Source organism: Episyrphus balteatus, chromosome 1 (assembly GCF_945859705.1).
Source record: "Episyrphus balteatus chromosome 1, idEpiBalt1.1, whole genome shotgun sequence".
Classification (NCBI taxonomy): Eukaryota; Metazoa; Arthropoda; class Insecta; order Diptera; family Syrphidae; genus Episyrphus; species Episyrphus balteatus.
Genome location: NC_079134.1, coordinates 37,705,312 through 37,728,897, shown reverse-complemented (window position 1 = coordinate 37,728,897; position 23,586 = coordinate 37,705,312). Strand labels below are relative to the sequence as shown.

Genomic DNA, 23,586 nt, shown 5'->3' with positions numbered 1-23,586 from the left:
TCTATGATCGATTTTCGAAAAAAATCGTCCATCGATAGAAAAATAAAGGCCATAGTCTTCACTATACCACCTCCGATAACAGATTCAATTATAGCTAGAACGTGATTCACGCACCTCAACATTCACAAAAGGAGATAAAAAACTGCAGATCAATTAATCGTCAACCAGATTGGAAATTTACAATCGAGGCTAGACATTCCTCCAGTATTATGGATGTCCGAACATTTCGAGAAGAAAAACATTGACTCTGATCATGATCTTATTGTAGCCAATGCGGATATCCGGATCATCGCTATCACAAGGAAATACTGTGCAAATATAGAGAACCGAGATGACACCTCCGATGTGCATTTCATTAGGACACCTCAACGAAACCTCTGGTTTGAAGATGTAAACTGACAATTACATGCAGCTTATTGAAAAGCATACAACGAACCGCTAAAGAGATGACCCAGAGAACATCTTAATAAATCTAGAACTGATGCCTGCAAATACGAATAAGGAAACATCGTATTAGAGTCGCAAGAAATGCTGACAAATTGGAGAAATCACTTCTGAAACCTCCATTATAGCGATGATGAATTACATATTACATCCATGACTTTTTGAATAACTTTTTGTGCTAATCCAGTAACTGACATTATTATCTTTCAATTAAGATATCAAAACCTAAAAAAATATTTAATGAAATATTTTTTACGGATTTTTAAATATACATATGTTACATGAGAGTAACGCTGGTACCGAAAGGGCTAAAAAGACGAGCATAAGAGCCATGTCTAGTTTGGGCAAACTCTTCCGCCTGTAAAGAATGACGTTGGAGAATGCACGCTGCTTTGGCAAATACCTCACCGATACCATTAATGTAAAAAAAAGTGTTTAAGCCGGGGACCCACTGTCATGCAAAGGCTGACTAATAATGAGGGAGGATACATGATCATGCTATTTGTTTGACAACCACAGCGACGAACATGAATAGTATGAATGAGCATGAAATGAGCCAAATCAACAAAACTTAAATCCGAACCAAAATCAAATATATGTATGAACGAAAACAAACTCAAATTACAAAAAAAAATGTTTATTTTATTAATTATCATTATATATAGTAATATAATATATTTAATCATACTTAAATAATAAAATAAAAGAATCGTGTAATATTTTTTTTTTGTTTTGTTGTTTTTTTTTTGTGTGTTGTTTTACATCTCGAAGTATTTTTTTTTTAATGTGTGTTGATTGTAGTTTTTTATATTGTTTTCTTTTTTTTTTAAATTAAGAACAAATTAATGAAAAAAAAAACAAACTTATTTTTAAATCGTATCAAAAGTGTTTGCATTTTTTTTTTGTGTTGCAAGCTATAACAATGTACACAAACTATTAAATTTTTTTTTATTGATTTATATTTTATTTTTAAACAAATATTATATGAATATTATGAATAAAGTAACCGAAATATAAAATAAAATGAATGAATTTATGCAAATATTTTTTTTTTGTAATAATGTTTTTTTTATTTTCTTTGCGCTGGATATTTTACAATTTAGAGTTTTTTTTAATATTATTTTTTTATTTTTTTGTATACAACTCTAATTATTTTTTAAAAAGAAAATAAAATAAATCTTTAAATTAAATTTTGTTCTTTTTAATTTTATTTTTTTTATATGCATTATATAATATCTATAAAAGAAAAAAACGTGTACGTGTATGTATAAAACAAAATAAATGTTGATTTTTTTTTATATAAACTTCTAAATTTATAGAATTATTTTTCTGCTTTTGTTTGGATAATGGGGGGGATTGTGTGTAATATGTGTATGTGTACAATTTTGGAAGTCTTCTTTATTTTTTTTGCAGACTTTTTATTAATATTATTATGTTTATGTTTATTATTATTTCCCTACAGAGTTTTACTTAGCATTTAGATGTGAATATCCCTTACTTCAATATTCAATACATACATTATATTCATATTTAAATTTATTTATTTTTTTTTCTTTAAATATAATTTTAAATAAATTCTCATTTGATTCGCTTCGAATTGTTGCTGTTTGATTTATTGAGTAAGATTTTTTGAGTTTATATATGTATATTTTTTTGTTTTTGTTTAGCAAGTTAATATGTATATTTATTTATATAATTTTGTTGTATATGATTTTGTTTTTTAAATCTGTTTTTGTGTTCGTATAATGTGTTTAATTTTTGTATTTTATTTTTTTTTATAGTGTATATAGGGATCAGTGAAGTTTTTATTTTTTTAATTAATTTTCGTTATTGTGTGGTTGTGTGTTTTGTGTATGTGTTGTTTGTTAAAAAGAGAAACTAATAATATTTATAAAATATATAATATCAATAAAATTATTCGCCCACAATGGCTACTTCCTGCGTTACCACGTCGTTCGATACTTTTTCAATTTGATGATCAGCCTTCATTTCCTATAAAAAAGAAATAAATAAATATGTTAGTTAAATTAATATTAATAAATTTAAAATAAATAAATTAATATTAATAAATTTAAAATAAATACAAAATTTATTTGAGTTAACAGTATAAAAGTTTTAGTTAATATAAATCCGTTCGTAATGACAACTTCTATGCTATTTTTCATTACGAACGAAATTTGTAATTGATTTTTCGAGATTCTAGGTAAATTTCAATAAATAAATAAAAACTTCAGTTGCACTGTTTTTTCAGTGACTGGCCAATAATTGGCATCGACATCGAGCCTTCCAATGATTGGCATTTTATTTTAATGTTTTTTTTTTTTTTAAGTCAGAAATAGGGCTTTTACCCTAATCGTTTGTTGTTGAAGAGTTAAAAAAGCATAACTTAAGCCAAACATTTGTAATAATTTATTGTATTTATTGTAAATATGTTATAATTTATTTTGTTTTCATTTCGCTATTTTCAAGAGATGGAGTTGGAATGACTTATAACTTCAAAAAGCCTTCAATAACAAAATCTAGTCAAAATCCATTTGGAATTATGTATTTAAAACCAAAAAAGTTTACCATTCTTTTTTAGTTTACGTCGATTAGATTAAAAAAGGTAAAAGAGCCAAAATCTTTGAAAAGCCAAACAAAACCTGCACACCTGAGAAATAAGAAGCGATTGTTGCTTTCAAACCCTATTAGTTACATAAACACTTATAAGTAAATAATCGAACCCAGAATGATCATTTTAAACAACACCTGGGGTGAAATCGGCTATTGTGATTTGTGATCGGTTTGTAGAGTTCAATCTGCTGAATTTGAATCCGATAATGATTTATGATTAAATTAAAAAAAAAAAAGCCCTTTGTGCAACTTTAAAGCAACTTAAAAACCGAAATTCATTTACCCAGTCACATTCCTCCTAGACACTGGATCAAATTAAAATTTTTGGGGTCATAATTTAAAAAAAAAAAAAAATAATTGGGTTCTGATGGCAAACGCATAGCCAAAACCGTGAAATTGAAAAAAAGTCGCGCAAAATTTTGATTGCGGAAACTGTTTCAAAAAGTTTCGACAAACAGACGAAAACAAGAGTTTGTATTAGTAGGAATACAATTTTTAAAGATGAAAAATTTTAAGACACAGAAATTGAAGGAAGACTATCACATCAACTGATGAAAAACACGTCAATCAAATATAAAAACTGGTGCTCGGAAATCATAGATCAAAGAACATACTGATCTTATTGGTACATCAAAAGAAAATTAAGAGGAATAAATAAAGATTTCAGTTATAAGGCTAGATTTTAATTTCACTAGAAATGGAATTGAAATCGATTTAAAATGAAAACTAGTAATCTACAGTTGCCCATAGTATATTCTTAAAGTTCTTTTTGTACTTATTTTTTAAATGAACTGGTACAGGTTAGACTGGTAGTTTCATTTTCAATTTTTCATTCTAAAATGGTGGATCGGTCCAAAACTTATCAAATTCGCCCGTGTGTCTGATATATAAGGTTAATGAATTGAAATAAAGCTATAGTACATCGGATAACTCATAACCCACAAAAACCGATGTTTGGGGTAACGAGGTATTCGATTTACAGCGACGATATAAGTTGTGCCATAATCCTTCAGTTTCTTATTTTAAATATTAATATAAAAAAAAAACTCCAATCAATTTTTTTTAGGATTAAATTAAGTTAGGTTATTTACCTCAATAGTCTTGTGTTCAACTCCACCATTCAGGCTCTCTGTCGCAGATGTTTCAGCTGGTTGTTCATGGTTCTCGCCAATTCCATTCTCCTATGGAAAAAATAAATTAATTAAATTAGCAAATAAAATTCAATTGACTTTTAATTTTTCAAAGATTCAACTATATATTAAAAAGAAAACATTTCATTTCATTGCACGAAACACAAAGTCCAAAACACACAACAATTTATGGGTAAAGAAATATTAATTTTGATTTTGTTTTTTTTTTTTTTACAGATGCCACACAAAATGAGAAATTAAATTTATTTTCTTTTACAAATTAAATTAAAAATCAAATTCATTACAAATCTTTAAAAAAAATAAACAAAAAACATTTCTCATTTCGTGCATAAAATAAAAAAAAATATAACAAGACATTGAAAAAACTCATAACAACAAAAAAATGAAATGTTTAAAATGGTCTATTAAGGAAAATAATAAAAAAAAAAACACAAACATTAACAACAACATAAAAAAAAAAATTAAGAGCCCTTGGTATTAGTCAACACAAAAAAAAATTAAGACCAAAAATTAGTCACAGATGGAAGGTGTGCAATATTCATTTGGGAACAAGAGGATTTGGATAAATAAATTTAAACAATTAATTTGTATTAAATTTATTTTGAGCGGGAATTTATGGTGTTTTTTTTTTTAATTTATTTATTAGTGAGCTGAGGTTGATGGTATTTTATTTTTTTTTATATTTGTTCATCCGGTAACTCCAACTAATGAAATTTAATGCACAATAATATTATATGGTAGAGGTAGAGATGACTTAATATATATAATTTATATAGCAGAAGTAGTTGTAGTAGTTAATATAGTAGGATAATTATTACGAGCCAGTAGTTTTGGTTTGAGTAATTATTTTTTTTTCGACTGACTTACTAATAAATGGGAAATAAAAGTTTGCTAAAAAAATAAAACACAAATTATTAGTTACAATTTTTTTAATCTAAATTAATGAAAGCATTGAAAAATAAAATAAGTTTTTTGTTTTAAACGATGAAATCCATTTGTTTTGCTAGTTATTGGTATATTAGAGAAATATCTAAAAAGCCCAAATTAAAGATACTTAATATTTGTCATAATTATAATTGAGATATTAATTTGTTTCCTTCCTTTCGCTTCAAGGAATTTTAAATGACGAATAATCTAATTCTTGCATGTCTCTGTTGAATTGACATATCGCACATTTGCTTTAAATTGTTGTATACAGATATCAGAATGCATTTGAAAGAAACTAGATCGGGACACATAATGCTACAATGGAGGAAGGATTCCAAAATTGAGTCTAAATTTTCCTGGAAGTTAATTGTTTAACAGAATCGTTAGGTTCATGATAATAGACAAAATATAAACAATTATGAACACTCAACAACTCTATCTGAAGGTGGAACTTTAAAAGATAGAATGAAAAAAAAAAAATATACGAAGTATGAATCTAATTTAGGGCCGGTTTGTTCGACTGTGAACGAACTGGCCTTAGATGCATAATAACCCTGAGTTTTTTTTTAAATTTTGTTGCAGATAGCGAACGCCCTTAGGTAAATGATCGCATCCATTTTAATAGTACTAACATCAGGACTTAGGAATGCAGAACGTCTTATGTATATCGTGATTGGTGATTTAATTCGACTTAAAAAGTGCTGCTCAAGACGAAAATCGGACTTACCGCTAATTCAACATTGATACCCACCACCTTTTTATAGATTTCAAAGCTGCTTGTGACAACACAGAACCTTCTCCTTTCTTCAATTCAAAAATCCACACAACTAGAATTTGGTGATAATATGAACGCATTGCCAGAACAATCGGGCTGTTAGTAGTTCCTTTTCAATCAGAAGAGGATAAAATGTCATGACATAAATAATGAGAAGGCGAAGTACGTGTTGTCATCAACTAGAGTCGATTCCCATCTAACACTTGGCCAGGAGGTGACTTTCGACAGCTATATGTAACTTTGAAGTGGTCAGTGAATTTGTCTAGATGGACACAGCTTACATGTAAATGACGTGACCACAGAAATCAATCGTTACATAACGCTCGCTAATATTTGTTTCTTTTGGCTTAAAATCACTTTAAGCCAAAAAGGAAAACTTAAGTAAAAGGAAAACTTAAGTAAGTGTAAACTTAAACCGTATGCATTGATGGTGACAACGATCTGTACGTTGTTGTACAAGGACATATACTTAGCCTATAAAAGGTCGAGCAACTGAAATGGCATGAGTGCATGAACAACAATGCGACTTGGCCTGAGAAACTATAAACAGAATGGATTATACCGCCATTTTAAGGCGTTTGTCATACTAAGCAACTAAGTAAGTAAGGATGTAGTCATAAAACCTAAACCCATTGTACAATAATCATGAACTTCTTTTAATCCATTTACTTAAACTAAGCCCAGAGTGACTTCTTATTAAGGTATTCCAGGGATCAACAATTTGATAAGAATCAGTACGACCAAAAACGCCAACTGTCGAAACCCATAATCTAAAAACTTTAAAATAAAAATTTAGAATTATTGTGTATTTTGAAAATTTATAAAAATTCAACAAAATTTTTTAAGTCCATTATTCCTTTCGCAAATTGATTTTTTTCTTATAAAATATTTCCTTGGGTTTTGTCCTGCTTTAAAAAAAGCAACTTTCGCTATACCAAAATGGCATAATAATGAGGCTAAGTAGTTAAACGCTACACCAACAACTAGCATACAAGAGGGAATTATTAGAAACAGTTAAAATTATTTATAACAAACATAAAAATTAAAATAGTTTAATATCAAATGTCATAAATTAACACAAAAATGATGATGTTGGTTAGAAAAAAAAACAACAACAAATTATAAAAAAAAACAAAGTTTTTTCTATGAAAGGATTAATAAAAAAAAAATAATGATTCCAACACAACAACAAACAAACCACAAAGAAAAGAAAGCAAAATCTCCACCAACAACAACAAAATTAGTTAAATCTCTAAAGTTGGTATCTCTTGCTCTCTTGCGTCTCTACAAAAATTGCATCACTCGTGTCTGTATTTATTTATTCAAATGCGCGACTCCCCATTGTTTTAGGAAGAGGATAGAGTGCTGCTCTAGAAACTCGCTCTCTGTTCTTTGTTGCAATTTATTATTATTATTAATTATTTAAAAACTCTTTTTTTTTCTAAACAAATGCTTTCATTCCTAAGTTTTATGATTTTATTTTTTTTTTGTCAGTATTGTTTTCCGAATCGCTATTCACCTTTGTTGCTGAAGAGATTGTATGCGATTCCACTTCATCACCATTCGTTGTACCAGTTGGAGTTGTTGGAGTAGTATCATTTCCATTATTTAGTGATGATGGTTCAGGAGTTGCTGGAGCTGGAGTTTCTTGTGATGTTTCAGTTTGTTCTTCGATTTCTTCTATTCGGTTAGTTTCGGATTCTAATTTTGAATCCTGTGATGATGTTGTTAGTTCGATGTGATTATCAGAGGAAGCGGGTGATGATGGTTCAGGAATTGTTTCGGATTGTAATTGTAATTGTTCGGGTGCTGGTAGTGATGATGATAATGGTGGTAATGGAATATCCTCTTCAGCAGTTGGTGGTGAATTGCATTTAGTTTCCTCCTCTTCAGTGCCAGACTGATTTAGGGGGGATTCCTGTTGCTCTTCTGCTGATTCTTGTTGATTCTTTTCAATTAATAAAGCTGCCTGTTGGGTTACCTCATCGATAAGTGCAATAGTCTGAGCCGTGATTTCATCTTGTTCAATGCTATTTTCAATTTCTGCAACACTAGATGGTATCACTTCATCTTCGCATTGTTTAATTTCAGTTTCTTCTGATGGTGGAGGTGGTAGGACTTCATCATCGTCTTCCACTGGGGGGGAGATCACCTTTTCAGTCTCTTGCTGTTTAATATTAGTTTCTTCTTCAATAATCTCTTCTTTTTGTGGTACAACTTTTTCTTCTTCTTGGATTATTTCAGGTGATTCTGGAACTTCTGGAGTTGCTGGTATGATATTTACCTCAGTTACCTCTGGAGTTGCTGGTGTTACTTTAACTTCAGTTGGCTCGGGTGTGGCTGGAATAATATTTACTTCAGTTGTTGTCAAATGCTCAGGTGTAGCTGGAGTATCGATAAATTCTTCTGGTTTTGCTTGTTCGGGTGTGGCTGGTGCGGCTATGATTTCTGGAATTTCTTCGGTTGGTGGTTCTGGGGTCGATGGAGCTACAATTTCAGGAATTTTTTCTTCCTCAATTGGTTTTGGTTTCTCTTGAGAGAGAACTGATTCAATGAGGGATTTTTCAATTAAAGCAGAAGAAGCTTCAATTTCTGGTGCAGCAGCTGGTGCTTCGACTGCTGCTGGTACTTCTGCTTCGGCTACTACTACCTCTTGGGTTTCAGTTTCTGTTTCTGTAGAGTTAGCAACTTGAGATTCCTCATCACTTAATGCAAACACCATCACCTGTGAAGGGGGAGGGGAACAAGGGAGAGGAGGTGGGGGGCTATTTTGTGCAACAGATTCAATAGATTCACCACCGCTAGTTAGTTCTTTCGGAGTTGTTTCAATGCAAGTTATAACTTGTTCTTTTTCTTGTTCGGATTCAACTTGATCGACACCACCAGCAGCGTGTGTAGTTAATGGTTCCTCTGTGGTGGAAGGAACCACAACTAATTCGCTGACGGTGGTGGTGGTCGTATTACTAGATTTTTCATCGTTTTCAGTTTTTACCTCGATTTTTGGCGATTCAGCGGCTGTGCCATTTAACGCTTTAGCATCTTCCTCCACCGATTCGTTAATATCGACCTTTTCAGCTGTACCATTGGTTGTTGGTACTGCTGGTGCTACTACTTCAGCAGCAACTGGTTCTGGGATTTTAACTTCTTCAGCAACGATAGATGGGGCGGCGGCAGCAGCAACAGCTGCTGGTGCTGCAGCTGGTTCTGGGGCTGATTCAATGGCAGCAGCTTTTTCAGCTGGTGCTGCATCTCCATTTGTCGTTGATGGCGCTGATTCAGTAGCAGCAGCGGGAGTTGATGGTTTTTCTTCTTCGGCGACAGCAGCTACTTCAGCAGCAGGCTTTTGTTCTTCTGTGGCTGGCGTTGTTGTTGGTGTTGTGGCGGCAACAGCAGCTGTATCTTCAGCTTTTGTCTCAGTTGGTTTTTCAGCGGCATCGGCAGGGGCAGCCACGGCTGCAGCAGATTCTTCAGCTGCCTGTGAAATATTAAGAAAATAAAAATTTATTTAATAAGTTTCACTTGAAAGGTTATAAAAATGTTTGAAGATACAAATTTAGATTGGAAACTTCAGCAAAGTTCAAAATCCCCAATTTGAAGAAAGGGAGCTTAAATTGCAGGCCTTCAAAGCTAAGAGAATAATTTTGGGTAGTAAAATCTTCCGAAGTTAAGCCTTGTACGATGTGAGAAAGTAAAAAGTAATACATTTTAAATACATTTATTGCACGATGACTCCACTAAGGCAGAAAGCACCTTACCACTGTGATCAATTCTAATGTGCGTGCAATTAATTTGCAAAAATGGAGAAAAAATGTCTAGCTGTTAGAGCCGAATTAGAACCCGCAATCTCTGCTGTGACAGTCTGAGCTTAGCGAAGTTCAATGCTGGTGTCTTCGCATTGATGTATGAAAAACTGAAATTTCTCGAATTTGAAAATTGAAATTCTTGAATCCTTCTTATATATGTTGCTGCGCATGGTGAAGGATAAATAACAGTCGGAGTTCTATGTCCTAGGCGGGTTTGATGATGATTCTTGGTGGTAAAGCTAAGTCAAAGTTTTATTTTTTAAGTCATGATTTTAAAGTCGACAAATGTTCGCTTCGGAAGCGATTAAATTGGGTTTGGTCTTTAATGAGGAGAATACTGTCTCAGCATAGATTTGACCCAAACGTAACTCTCGACAGGTATAACTTTGAGGTGATCAAAGACATCCAGGGAACAGATGTAAACTCAGCGAATTATATTAGCCCGGAAATCAAATGAGGAAAACTCTTTCAAATTGCTATTTAATTATTTTTATAAAGCCTTTTTGCATGCAGGCAGATGAAAATCTCTTGGCAGGAAGATCCTACCTTTCACAACGACAAACTGTACGAACTGTTGAGTGATGTATCACAGCTCAAAGATCTACCCATTAAACGTTAGAATGGTTGGGATAAATAATGCAAGTGTAAAACGCTCCAGCCCGTAAAATTTTCAAAACCAATCCAGAGGATAGACGAAACACAGTTAGATCTATCTGCGATGGAGCAACCAGGTTTCTAACAACTTGAAGTCCAAAATTCGGGACAGCTAGTTGGAGATCGAGAAGGCTGGAAAATAAACTATTAAATTCTACCTAGACGCACACAGCGTGTATTGCCATAAGAAAATAAGTAAGTAGGCAAAATGTTTGGGTCATGCCATTGATGGTAACACCGTTCATATAGAGACCATGTGAGCGCATGTTATTGGGCTTGCATCGTTTTTCGGAATCTATATTTGTTGTATAAGGAGATAACCTTTAGTCCAAATAATTTGTTTCGGCCAGACTCGACAGTAATATATTTTTATTTTTTTTATAAATAGAAAACTAGCGCACCCATGTTAGCGCTGCTTCGAATTTTTTTCTCTGTCAAGTTTTAATTTAATTGTAACCTACAAGATGAAGTATATTTCTATGCTGTAAAATTAAAGATACAACAATCTTGAGAAAATTAAAAGAAAGTTCCCTAAAGTTCATAGTTGCAGAGTCGAGATGAAAAGCTGCAAATTTGAAACAAAGAATTAAAAGTGGAGTTCAGCATCCTAACGTAGATACAAGATGTTTTCAAAGGAAGGAAGGTCTGGTTTCATAAGTTAACCTTTCACTAAATAAAATATTTGTTTTCTTAATTTTTAACATCATGACGATGACTCCATGAAAGGGCAAGTCTTAGTAAACTTCAACTCTCAACTATTCCTGCGAGCGTGTTATTAATTTGCAAGAATGGAAGGGATCTACAGTTTTCTCTTGAGTCCCAATAGTTAATGGGCAAAAAGTGTTATGAACTATGACGCCAAAGGTCTTGGTTCGTATCCCAGCATTCACCACGTAAAAACCTTTTTTACAGGTGCAATGCCTCTTGCTTGGAATTGACAAAGCTTCCAAAAGTATCAATGTCTTGAAAAAGTAAGACGTTCGGAGTCGGCGTTATATTGTAAGTCATTTTCATTCCTTACAAGAGAAAAATGTATAGGTGGCAGAGGCTGGATTTGAACCCGGAACTCTGGCGGGACAGTCCATTGCACTAACTATTGCGTCGGTGGTACCACCAGTACCTTTTCGAGAAGTCATTCGATTCGATTTCAAATAGAACCACAGGATCACAAAAACAAAACAGTTTTAAGATTGCGGCGGTTTGAAATACAGATTGGAATAATCGGAAGTGCACAATTTTATTAAACACACAACAAAATTTACTAATAAACAGTATCATCACCTTCTTTTCCATTACAGCACTACAATTTTTTTGTTCTTTTAATAGTTTAATAGTTAATTAAATATTTTTATTATTAATGACAGTTTTAAAATAAAATTCTATTAAACTTCACGAAAATAGTCTTCTTGCAAGATTTTTAGTTGCAACAACTGAACCTCCGAAATCAGACTGAAGCGTTATCCTTCTTCGAATACGAATTTTATAGAACGTAATGAGCATGACACTAATATTCATTCAAATAGTATTTTTCACAATGCAAAAAAAGACGAAAAACCAAATTATTATTATTAAGAAAGAAAGGCAAAAAAAAAATATATACTATATAAAACTAAATTTACGATCTAATGAAAAATGACCAGTTGCTGCCCCTCGGCTACAACGTCAGAACCATCATCGATAAATAGCAGTTTTTGCCCCCCCCCAAACAAAAATTTCTATAGCTTAGAGAGAAGAAAAAATGTCAAGTGGACAAAAAGATATAAAAACACACTACACACCCAAATATAATAATAGTTCGAGTAAATCCATTTTGATTAATTTAAACCAATGCCTTAGAGAAATAAATTAAATAATAAATAAAAATATGATTTTATTTTTTTTTTGTTGCAATGCTTATTATTGCCACTCTTGCAAAGAAGCTATGTAGCTGAAGGCAAGGTCAAGACAAATTGAAAATCATTTAATCCCGAATGACAAATTGTTTAAACGCCCCTTGGACATGGAAGGTAGTAGTATACATCGATAGAGAGCGATGTTTATTTAAAAGATATGACATCCGTACAAATTGGTTGTTCTAATTTTTTTGCTGTCTCAGATTTTTTATATATTAAGAAGAAGTTCGACGCATTTTATCAATAAAATATTATTAAAAGTGTATTACGCTTTGATATTTTATGCCAAAAATGTGTGGGGGCTCATCAATCTTCCGACAAAGGCGTAGTGTCGTCGTTTTGACAACGGTTGTTGTTGTGGTTTTTGAAATATAAATTTTGTTTTCAAAAATTGTAGGATGTCTCAATACACACGCTTATGTTTTTGAGTGTTTTGATTCAATTAGAATTCAATTAAAAAATTGCATCCGCACATTTTAAGGAATTTTTAGAACTCAAATGCCGTCTCTTTGTAAATATTTTTATAATAAATACATGTAATAAACGACAAAGACACCAAACAACACATCGAATTAAATCAATTTGCAAATTTGAAAATATAGTATGAAGGCGGGCATGACGCAAAATAGAAAAAAAAAACCTACATATTTTATAGTTTTATTTTGGGAAAGCATGTACATATATTTGAAAATTTAATTTCATTCTGCTTTCAATAAAAGTGCACAGTTATGAGATTGAATATTTAGATACGGAAATTGTGTCTAAATAAGCTATCAGATTTTTTTTGCTAGATACGCGTTTTTAAGAAGAATTAAATTTTATTGGATTTTCATGGCGAAAAAGACTAAGAAAATTTTAAATCTGCTGTATTTTCGTGTACAGTAAATTGGTCAAAAGCCATTAGGTTTCACAAATTTAAAATAGGTAGCTACCAAAACCAAGAAAGTAAATCACAACATAGAAACTCCAAGAAAGACGCGAAGAAAAAGTGTGCCCAATTTCAAGCAAAGAGTAATAAGGGCCAGTATCGGGAGCGGGACCAAATGTCTACATCAAATGCTGGTGCTTATCAAGAGCAACAACAAAACGCTTAGAAGGGCGCCAATTACTTTCAAAAATTTGCTCAGGAGATTCGTTCGCAAAAGTACATTGACAATGCTCAAGGCCGACTTCTTGTGGAAGATGGCGAAATTCTTCGCAGATGGCAACATTATTGTTACGGACCTTTAAATAAACAATTTCCCAGGCTTTGCTTTCTAATAGCTTCACCTTACTTAACCAAAGTCACAGTCGAAAAAATTAGTAAGACAGTTTAATATGTACTTCCAAAATGGAAAAACTGTTTGGCTTTAGCCAGACAAAATGATGATTCTTGTTTTCAAGCTCTCAGTATACAGAAATATAACAGTAAGTTAACTGCAGTTGAGATGACGATGATTCGTATGACAACAAGAGGAACAAAACTTTATTAAAGAGCGTTAATCCGAGGGAGCCATTAATGGAAATATAATTTGAAAAAAAAAAAACAACAAAATAAGTTGCTTTTGGAAACCCTTGAAGAGTCGAATAAGAATTCTATTTATTTGTCAAAAGTTATATTTTGTTCGATTTACTTTTCTGAAAGACTTTCGGCTTTTAATTTGAAATTCAAGTCTAATATTTGTAATTTATTGTTTCAGAGGCAAGACTTTTCCCATGCATTCCGGATGTACTGAATTGAGATCCAAACTCAAAATTTATCAAGTCCATCAGTTTTTCAATATTCGAAAAGTGTATACCAAGCATACAAATTAAAGTGTATATCAGAGAAAAAAATATTGGATAGCCTTGTGTTGTTGAACCTCTGGTGAAAAAAATAAATCGATCCGTTCTTTGACAATCTGGAGCCTATTTCTCGTCAAGCAACTAATTTTACTAAATTGTAGACCATACAAAGCCAATAGTAAAGCTCCATTGAATCTTGGGAAATATTGTTTGTGGCTGGAATAGAAATACCAAAATGTATGTACCCATGAGATTCGATGGGACGGACATACTGAAGTTTAAAATCATTGATGTTGTTGATGTAGCTTGACGATAAATAGGCCCCAAACCTGCCGAATCTACACACATATGGCTGTATTAAGTTGGACTTGAATTCATATGACTTGGCCTTTAAGATGCAATCTATCTAGCAGCAGTGAAGCACCAACAATTTAGACTAAGTCTTGGGTAAGGCAAAGTTGTGTTTCCTTTTCCCAAATCAATGGAATGTGATGGATTTTTAAGAGTTACATTCTTTCTTTTGAATGAATGAATCGACAAAGCCTAAAATTAAGCAGTTCGATACCGGAACTAAACTGAAGTTAATTAAAGAAATTCTGTCGATTCATTTGATTTATACTTTGGAATAGACAGCAAGATTGAAAAATATGTAATTCAAAATGTGGTGGTAAATCTTTTTTCAGCTGTTTACACAGAATCTACAAATGTATTCATTTTTGTGGACATAAATTATTGCTTCGTGCAGACCTATTTTTTTTTTGTTTTTTTGATCAATTTTATTCCCCATCAGTGGACACTAGAATTAAGAAAAACAAAATCCCCAGATATCAAAAACAAATTCCTAAACTGAAAAACTATGACCAAAGAAGAATAATATAACAAAAGAAACCACATTTTCTAAGCAAATATTTTGATCGCATCGTTAAAGACTTTATAGCAATACCGTATATTTTCCCACACACACTCTAAGTATAAGCTTCTTGCGATCACAAAAACTAAACAAACCCAAACGCATTTTAATTGCAAAATATATCTACCTTAAACTGCTAGAAGAAAAAAAAAAACAAAAAACAACCTTGCCCAATGCTATCAACCAATCATTCAGCAAATATCATTATCATCATCGTTTACATATATCACAACACAACATCTGCTAACTAGCCCATCATCTTTGCTAGCTGGCAAATTAATGTTTGTTGGCACCACACATGTCAGACACTGCCATGGCAGGCAGGTCCCAGCTAGCACTGCTGGCTGAAGCGACAGTGAGAAAGATAGATACTGAAACTTATACTACGTATGGCATTTTAAATATTATTACTCTTGGATGTGAGCCAAATAAATGCAGCAACACAACCATCACACCATTCAACATTTTCAACATTCACCAAGGAAAAAAAAAAATAAAGCCTCTTCCTCATTTGAAATATGTTCACCATTAAGTTAACTCAAGATCAAGATCATGAGCGTTTCTATGATGGATGTAGTACAGCAGGCAAGCACATAGGCAAGCAAGCTATAAAAGTCTTTTGCAACTTTGTGGATCATGCCCGTTTTCTAGTTGGTTCGGTTTGGTGTGGTTCGTACGTTGGGTGCAAATGGAAATTTCATGCATGAACACTTCATTAAAAAGGTGATTTGCAAAATCGCCCATCTGAAGAGCAACAACTTGCAATTGGATAGAGTACGAGTACGAGAATACGTGTCATAGAAAATATATCTGTATTGAGTAGGGAAAATTAATTTGGAAAGGCGTCACGTCATTATTGGCGCGACAAGATTTTTGCTGATGTAAAATGCCAACGGAAAGGCCAATATATTGGGTATATTTTTGGTCTTCACCTTGTCACCCATGTGAACTTGCTTAACTTCAACAAGAATTATGTGGACGATGGACTACATACAACCATAATGATATTGATTTCGGGTAACTTGAGATTTTCGCTCTCACACAACCCAACAACAATAACAAAAGACAAAGCCAAAAAAGACACACAACAGCAACTGTACTTCCGAGGAACCACAAAAAATTCATTGTGACCACACTTTTATGGCTTCAATTTGATGGGAGGGGACCGACCTGCACCTTCTTGGGTCCTTTGTGTCTCTTTTTTATTTTGGCAAACATAATAGCTTATCTTTCCACAAAGTACAGTTGTTACTAATGTTACTTTCAAAAAAATGAGTTTGTATGTACATATATTTACCTCTTCAGGAACTTTTTCACATTCACCATTGGTGGCAGTTGTTGCAGTTGCTGCTGCTGCTCCACTAGCGGCAGTTCCCTCTTCTTTCTTGGATGGCTTTTGTTTGTCCTTCTTGCCGAATGAAATGTTTCGGAATGACCATTTCTTTTTGACTTTCTCTTTCTTTGATTTTTTACTGCTTTCACCATTTTCAATTGTTGTATCAGCAGTAGCTGCGGCGTCAGTTGCAGCAGCATCAGATTTGCTTTCATTTGCATCGCCAGCAGCAGCAGCAGCACCTTCTGGAGTTGTTGCTACTGCAGCAGCAGTAGCATCACCGCTTGCTCCAGCATCTGTGGTTGGTGATTCAGGAGTTGAAGAAGAGGCAGCAGCAGCGGCAGCAGCATTTTGTTCTTTTTCAGTCGATAGGTCTTTTTCGTTTTCAGTGTCAGCTGTGGTTTTTTCCTGCAAAAAAAAAAAAAAAAAAAACGTAAAACAAAAATTAATAGAAGTTGATAGGAAGGCTTGTAATAAGAAATAATATGACATTCATAGAGGCAAATCTTGTAAATTTTTTCTTGTTATAAGCATTTAAGATCGAATTCTTAATAATTTAACTATTGGCTAATTCGAAGCATTTTCCATGTCCTGAGCTGTGCAATATGGTTCCAGAATTAGTTTTGTCAGCTTTATTTTTTAATATTTGCGGATCATGAATATGTAAACCTCCTTTTTTTAAGTCATTAAATTTGATATTGAAATAGCTAAGGGCTAAATTATTCTGAGATCAAGAATAGGAATATGAAATTCCTTTCTCATTGGGCCAACTTTGCAAAAAAAAGACTGGATTTGAAAAAAAGCTGGCTATAGTAATGTAATCGATCACCTCCCAAGGTCTAATTCAATAATGTTGTAATTTTTTACCGACTTTATAGTTAAAAAATAAAACTAAATGGTTGTTATGAAAACGTAGGAACCTAAATGCCTTCCTTGAGGTTCCTTGAGGAACCCTGGAGGTAAAGAAAAAGAGATTGGAAACCCCATCTCTGAAATACACACTGTAACTACAGTTTTTCTAGGCAAAAAGATATCCATTTCTAAAAGATAGCTTCAAAGTTAAGCGCAAAGTTTATAGAAAATGGCACTATAAGATATTTTATCAATGGCATCATAAAATCAGCTTAGATATTATCATCAACTGCTGAAAGGATGTGTTCTATATTTTAGAAGACTTAAAGTGGAAGGCATTCAAATATTGTGGAAGCATGAGAAAGATTTTTATACTTGATTAACTTCACATTGAGATACAAATTAATAGATTATGATTTGTGAGAGGATAAAAGAGAGCTTTTGGGAACATGCCTTTTTCATTTTCATCAAGTTCAACTTATATCCAATACATCTTTTGTCAGTGGCATGGGAGAGAAAGGGATCCAGTGAAAAAATTAGGTGGTTGAAATATATTTTATCTATCTTAAAAGGATATCCATTAAACTTTTACCTGTAAAAACTAAAAATGCATTAGATACAATCAATCTTCCAGTCTCAAAAGAAGGTCCAACAGCTGTCTTAAAATTAAAAATAAGTAGATCCTCACACTAGTCTAGTCAATACAAAACTTTCGTGAATCAATGCTGTTTGCAACAGAATTTTTTTCATTAACCAACCAACGAATTATTAGGTTAATTAATAATAATAATTGAAAATAATGTTTAATTTGATTTTCCAATTAATTAACAATTTATTTTTCAAAAGTCAATTTTTGAAAACAGTTGAGGTTGAGATTTCAACCACTACAACAAGAAAAAATAAGAGATAATAAGATCCATTAAAATTCTAATAAAAGAATTTCCGTTTTTTTTTTATATACAAATTTAAAATGCAATTCAAGATATTTCTCTCTCCAAATACTGGTACTACATAATTCAATACAGATTGTTAAGTATATTTGGCCCACAAAAAAAAAAGACGAAGACGAATAATACAAAAAAGCTCTCTCAGGGACAATTACTAAAGTAGGTATACACAATGTCATCCTCATCATCACACCCTTGAGACTGAAAATTGAAATGAAATTCTTGAGAATTCTTCATTGTAAGTCAATTTAATGGACTAAAATATATACAACACACATAACGAACTGAAATGAAAGAACTAAGAAATTAATTTAATCAGTCGATTATAAGCACAAAAGTTAATGGCTATAATAATGACGCACCACAAAACATCGACAGGGGCGGCGGCGGTTCCGAATCCGAACCTACAACAGCAACAATAATATCAACAACAAGACCAACAGCAACAACACGCAAAACGTGAGTGGCTCTTGATCAATTTGAAGAATGCATTCATCCATCTCAATGACATGTTGTGTCGTTGTCGCTGTCGTCGGAGTCGTCGTCTTCGTCGTCCGTCGGGTCTGTTTTGTTTATTTTGTTTGTATTCTTCCCTGGCCCCTTCCGTCTTGTTCTTAACAAAAAAAAAACGGACAAGCGGGATATATGGGGATCCTATTAAATGAATTCTTCTTCTTTATTCGTTTTGTGTGTTACTTGAAGTGAGACGCAAAAAGCCTCAGACCACATTTTTTCCCTCCCAACTTCACCCTACTCCCCCTCCCTCAATCCCATACGCTTGATTTATTTTAATCGAGGACAACAATACGCGCATTTATTGTGATTAAACGAAATACTTCTTGTTCGTTTTACGAAATCAATTTGATTTAAAGTTAAAACATTTTTTTTTTTTTTTGTCTGTTTTCAATTTTTGATTTCAATCGATATAATAGCCATGCGAATGTAATTTATATTTCACACCACATCCTTCTTTTATAAGAATATCCGAGACTTACAGACCTAAATCGCATAATTGGATATCAGGATGACTAATTAATCAAGCTTTGAACTCGCAACCCTATTTTAGCTGCTTCTTGGTCGTTTAATGAAAAAATAATCATGAAAAAGACAGTAAAAACGAAAAGGGAACGTCCTCTGGCTTTTGTTTTAATCTTTCCCTTGTTTTTGTTTAACCACCCTCTGCATATACCCTCTGTGTATACTATATACACCCCATCATTTCCAAGAGGAGAGAAATCTGAACTGCCACCGGGGCATTGTTTAAAGTTTATTCCACCCGTTTTGTCGGTCGGTGATGTTCTATAAATAATTCTGCACATGATATGAAATGGAACCAAGGAATGAACGAACGAATTGTATGGCGGAGTCAGAGGCTATCGAAGTCGAAGTCGTTGTCGACAAGAGAGCAGGCTATATGTAGCTAAACAAGACTCAAAGTACGAATGGGTATAATAATAATACGATGGTAGAGATGGTAGCGCACACATTTAAGTGCCGCAGTTTGTTATTTTTTTACTACTTGCTGTTATTAAAGCCAAAAAATATGATTAGATTGAATGAAATGGTTGTTTAAATTGAAGAGGAGGGACTATTGGGGGATAGAGTTTGAGGGTATAGCAGATGAGATGAGTCGCTTTAATATTTTTAGGATTTTTTGTTTTTTTATGGATTCTAAAATTTTTGATGTCTTTTCAAATGGAAAATGTTTAAAAATTCATAAAGCATCCATATCGTGTGGGAAGAATCATTTTGGCTTTAACAATGGTTCTTGTGGTAAAGTTTACTAAAGGAACGGGAAATGTTTGCCATAAAAAGACTAAAAGTTTAACGATGTAATTTTAAGTTCAAATATTGGGGGAAAATGTAAAAGAACTAGGAATTGCAATCTTTTAGGTCATAACTTTATACAATGTACATATTATCGATTGTATGAAGTTATTTCAAAAGAGACGTTTCAAAAAACATGGTTTGAAGACTACTCCAAAGGTTTATATAGAAAACAAATGGTGGTGAATTTGAGTTGCAAAGAGGTTAATTTGATTTGTAAATTAATAAATTCAATTTTTGAAATAATGAATTTAATTTGCAAATGTATCAATTTAAATTGTCAAATGGTTAATTTTGTCCAAATTAATTGTAAGAATTCGAGTAAGTCGAACGAAAATAACAAAATGTCAATTTTTCAAGGGTAAAAGAACAAGAGTCAAAAAAGTTCAATAAATATACTACCAACCAAATAATATAGGTATTTTTTAACAAAAAAAAATTTCAATATCGTTTTTGTTTAAAAAAATAAAACTGAATACGTCCAAATGTTAAACTGATAAACATCCAGTCCGGAAGCAACTTCTAATTACCTTCTTGGATATCCTAATTTCTCTAATGAAATAACAATTTCATCCAAACTTCTTCGAGATTAAGCAAATGCACTTAACAAATGTTTGAAGTGCTTCAAAGGCAAAGCACTGCAATGATTTATTAATTTCAAAGTTTTCTCTCATACTCCAATTAATTTTGTTTCCATTTCCACTTGAAATATAAATCTTTTGATTACAACAACAAAGTTTGTTTGAAAATCATCAAAGAGAACGACAAAACTTTGCAAAATTAGTTTAAAGAGGAAAAAAAAAAGAAAAAAATGTACATGTACTTTAAGTTCTTTAAAATGTCATCCACAGTGATTTCACTTGAAAGTACATTTATTAGCAGTACTCAGGGTTAAAATATATCTACATAAAATAATTTAAGTAAAATGTTTGTCGGGCTCTTTGACAAACTTAAAGTATTCTTTTCTGTATTCGATAAGTAAATTTATCAACCATAGCGCGGTATTTGGAAGAAGATTTTAAAGCATGACCTAAGTATGAAATTTGGACCAAATAAGAACAAATTATTTGTCCTGCTGGACAGTAAAATTGGCGAAAAATTTGCAATAGCTCAATTCAAGAATTACACAGAAATTTCGTATTTTTGACACTTAATGCCAGTTGTACAAACGTGGGTCAGCCTTGGTTCAGGAATTAGCTGCGGATCAACTTCGGTTCAAGCATGAATGTGGCTATTTGTACATATATGGACCTTGAACCCGTGCTTAAACTCAGCTATGATTTCGATTTCAGAAGATAAAAGTAGCTGATCCACGGATTAAATATTTGTACAACTGGCCCTTAGATAATTGGTTTTTCAGAAATTCGTTTTTGAGATGCTGAGTAATGTTGAGGAGAATTTTATTGTAATTTGCGATTTTCCGATATTTTGTAGATATTTTTGTGGGATTTTATGATTGATTGATATTGAGGTATTAGAAATTTTTGATTAGTGGAAAGTTTTTGTGTGGAAAATAATTTTGAGAGAAACAAATTGTTAAGGGTTTCGCCGTTACCGTTTGAAAGAGTTTTTTGAATAGAATTCTGTGATTCGGGATATTCATTTGAATTTGTATATTCATGATAAAATTAATGACTTTAAGGATTTTATCATTTTTGATATTCTGCTCATCACTATTTTCGCTATAAAGTCCCAGAAACTAATTTTGAATGAAATATTTTTTGACGTTCAAACTAAAACATATATTTTAAGGTAATATTTTATTTTTTGTTCATCCAAATTAGAGGTCGAAAACTTGAATTAACTTCAAGTCTGCTTCACAAAACAATTAAGTTACCTTAATCACCAAGATTTTCAGATATCATACATTTCTATATCAAATATCTTTTAGAAAAAAATTATTTAAAAAAAATATTAACACGTTAAAATATGGCTTTAGGAGATTGCATAAGTAGTTTTGCAAAAAAAAAAATGTACGCCGAGAGTACAAAAAAACGTGTTTTTGACCTGTTAATATTAAAATATTTCGAAAACGTGACGTGTCAGTGAAATTTGGACTTCGGATTCGGAATCAGCACACAAGTGGTTCAAGCTCTATTTTCGTTGCTGACCAATGTTATTGGAATTGGACATATTACTCGTATTGATAAAAGTTAAAAATGTTGTTTGTTTGACTCTAACGTTCGAGGAATTTTAAGTATTTTAAGTTTGAGTTTCTCAAAATTCGCCTATTGGAATTTCGATAAGATCCCTTAGTAATTTTTTGAACAGAATTTTACTGTTTTTTGCTTTTTAACCAATAAAGATTGTTGATCTAAATTTAAGATTTAAAATGTTTGATTAATGATTTGAGTGAAAAACTAGTTTTGGGAATTTCAAGAATTTTTGAAATATTGTTGGCTGTTATTTTTCGCTTATTGGTATCAAGGGAATTGTTTATTTGGGATTTATACTTCTTAATTGTTGTAACAAGTCGCATATGCTTTCCAATGTACGTCCGGCCCTACTTGTAATCATACAATCAGCACACAAAAAATAACAAAAAAGTGAAAGAAAACTACTATACATTTGTTCAATTTATTAATTTGCCATTTCGAAGAGAAAACATTGTGTCGAATTGAATTTAATGACACTGTTGTCATTGTCAATTCATTACTTAATTACATACCAATTTCTTTAAATACAAAAAAAGAAGTAAAATTTACTCTTCAACAAGAAATTAAATTGTAAACAGGAAAAGGGAGTGATGCTGCAATGTACACTCGTACAATTTTATGTTCTCCAAACAGTTCAATTCACTCATCCACAACATTGAACTAATTAATAAAGATATTTTCTTAACAGTGCTTCCTTTTAATTAAGACTGATTAAAAATTAAAAAAAAAAAAAAAAACTATAACAAGTACCATTACAGGAAAGAAACGAGACTACTCTTTTACTTGATGATGGTAGAGAAAAAAAAATTAAATAACTACTTACAGTTGCCTCATTCTCCGAATGATTTGTGTCTCCATTCACTTGTGGCTTCAATTGGTCGGCATCTTCGATTTTTTCCAGCTTGCCGGTGCCTTCTTCGGCAATGCCATCCTTTTTGGGTTCTGTGGTTATATCGACAGATCGTTTACTTTGTGTTTTACCCATTTTTATTCTTCGTTTATTTTATTTTTTTTGTGTTGTATACTTTAAGCTCTTGAGCAGAAAAAATTAGTCTTTTAGTGTTTTTTTTTTTATTTTGTTTGGCTTTATTTTTACAAGTTTTTATTTTTTATCTGAAAGTAGAAAAAAAGAAGATGTTAAAAAATTGATAATGATTGATTTGTAAATGGAAATGAAACAAAAAAATCCCTTTCAGTATGAATATTGAAAAGGCACCATCACCACCCCCAAAAAAGGCACACAAAATTAGCATGTTTGAATTGAATTTTCTGAATAGGGTATAATTAAAATTAAGGACCAAAGAAAGAAGATGAAAATGGCATAGACGATTTAATGAAGGTATTTTTAGATATTTCGACATAGCGACTTATGCGCTGATAAGGATATAGTTCTGGGTATAGTAGGTAATTCGATTGCAAAAGGGAGGAGGATGATGGTGGTGTTAACGTTCGAGCGATGGTTTAATTAATCATTTAAAAAGGCAGCCTGATTGAAAATTTTCAACGCTTCGATAATTGTTTTGTTCAACTTGAAGATG

At 32.2% G+C, this 23,586-nt stretch overlaps 1 protein-coding gene across 1 annotated transcript; it reads right to left on the bottom strand.

Moving 5' to 3' along the window:
• Positions 1 to 1,791: 1,791 nt before the first annotated feature.
• Positions 1,792 to 23,161, bottom strand: LOC129907804 (A-kinase anchor protein 200). Its single transcript, XM_055984190.1, has 5 exons — positions 22,872 to 23,161; positions 16,231 to 16,674; positions 7,430 to 9,385; positions 4,149 to 4,238; positions 1,792 to 2,436 (listed from the first exon to the last, which is right to left on the bottom strand). Exons 1-5 carry the CDS (start codon positions 23,031 to 23,033, stop codon positions 2,359 to 2,361), a joined length of 2,730 nt encoding a protein of 909 aa, XP_055840165.1. The 5' UTR covers positions 23,034 to 23,161; the 3' UTR covers positions 1,792 to 2,358.
• Positions 23,162 to 23,586: the final 425 nt, after the last annotated feature.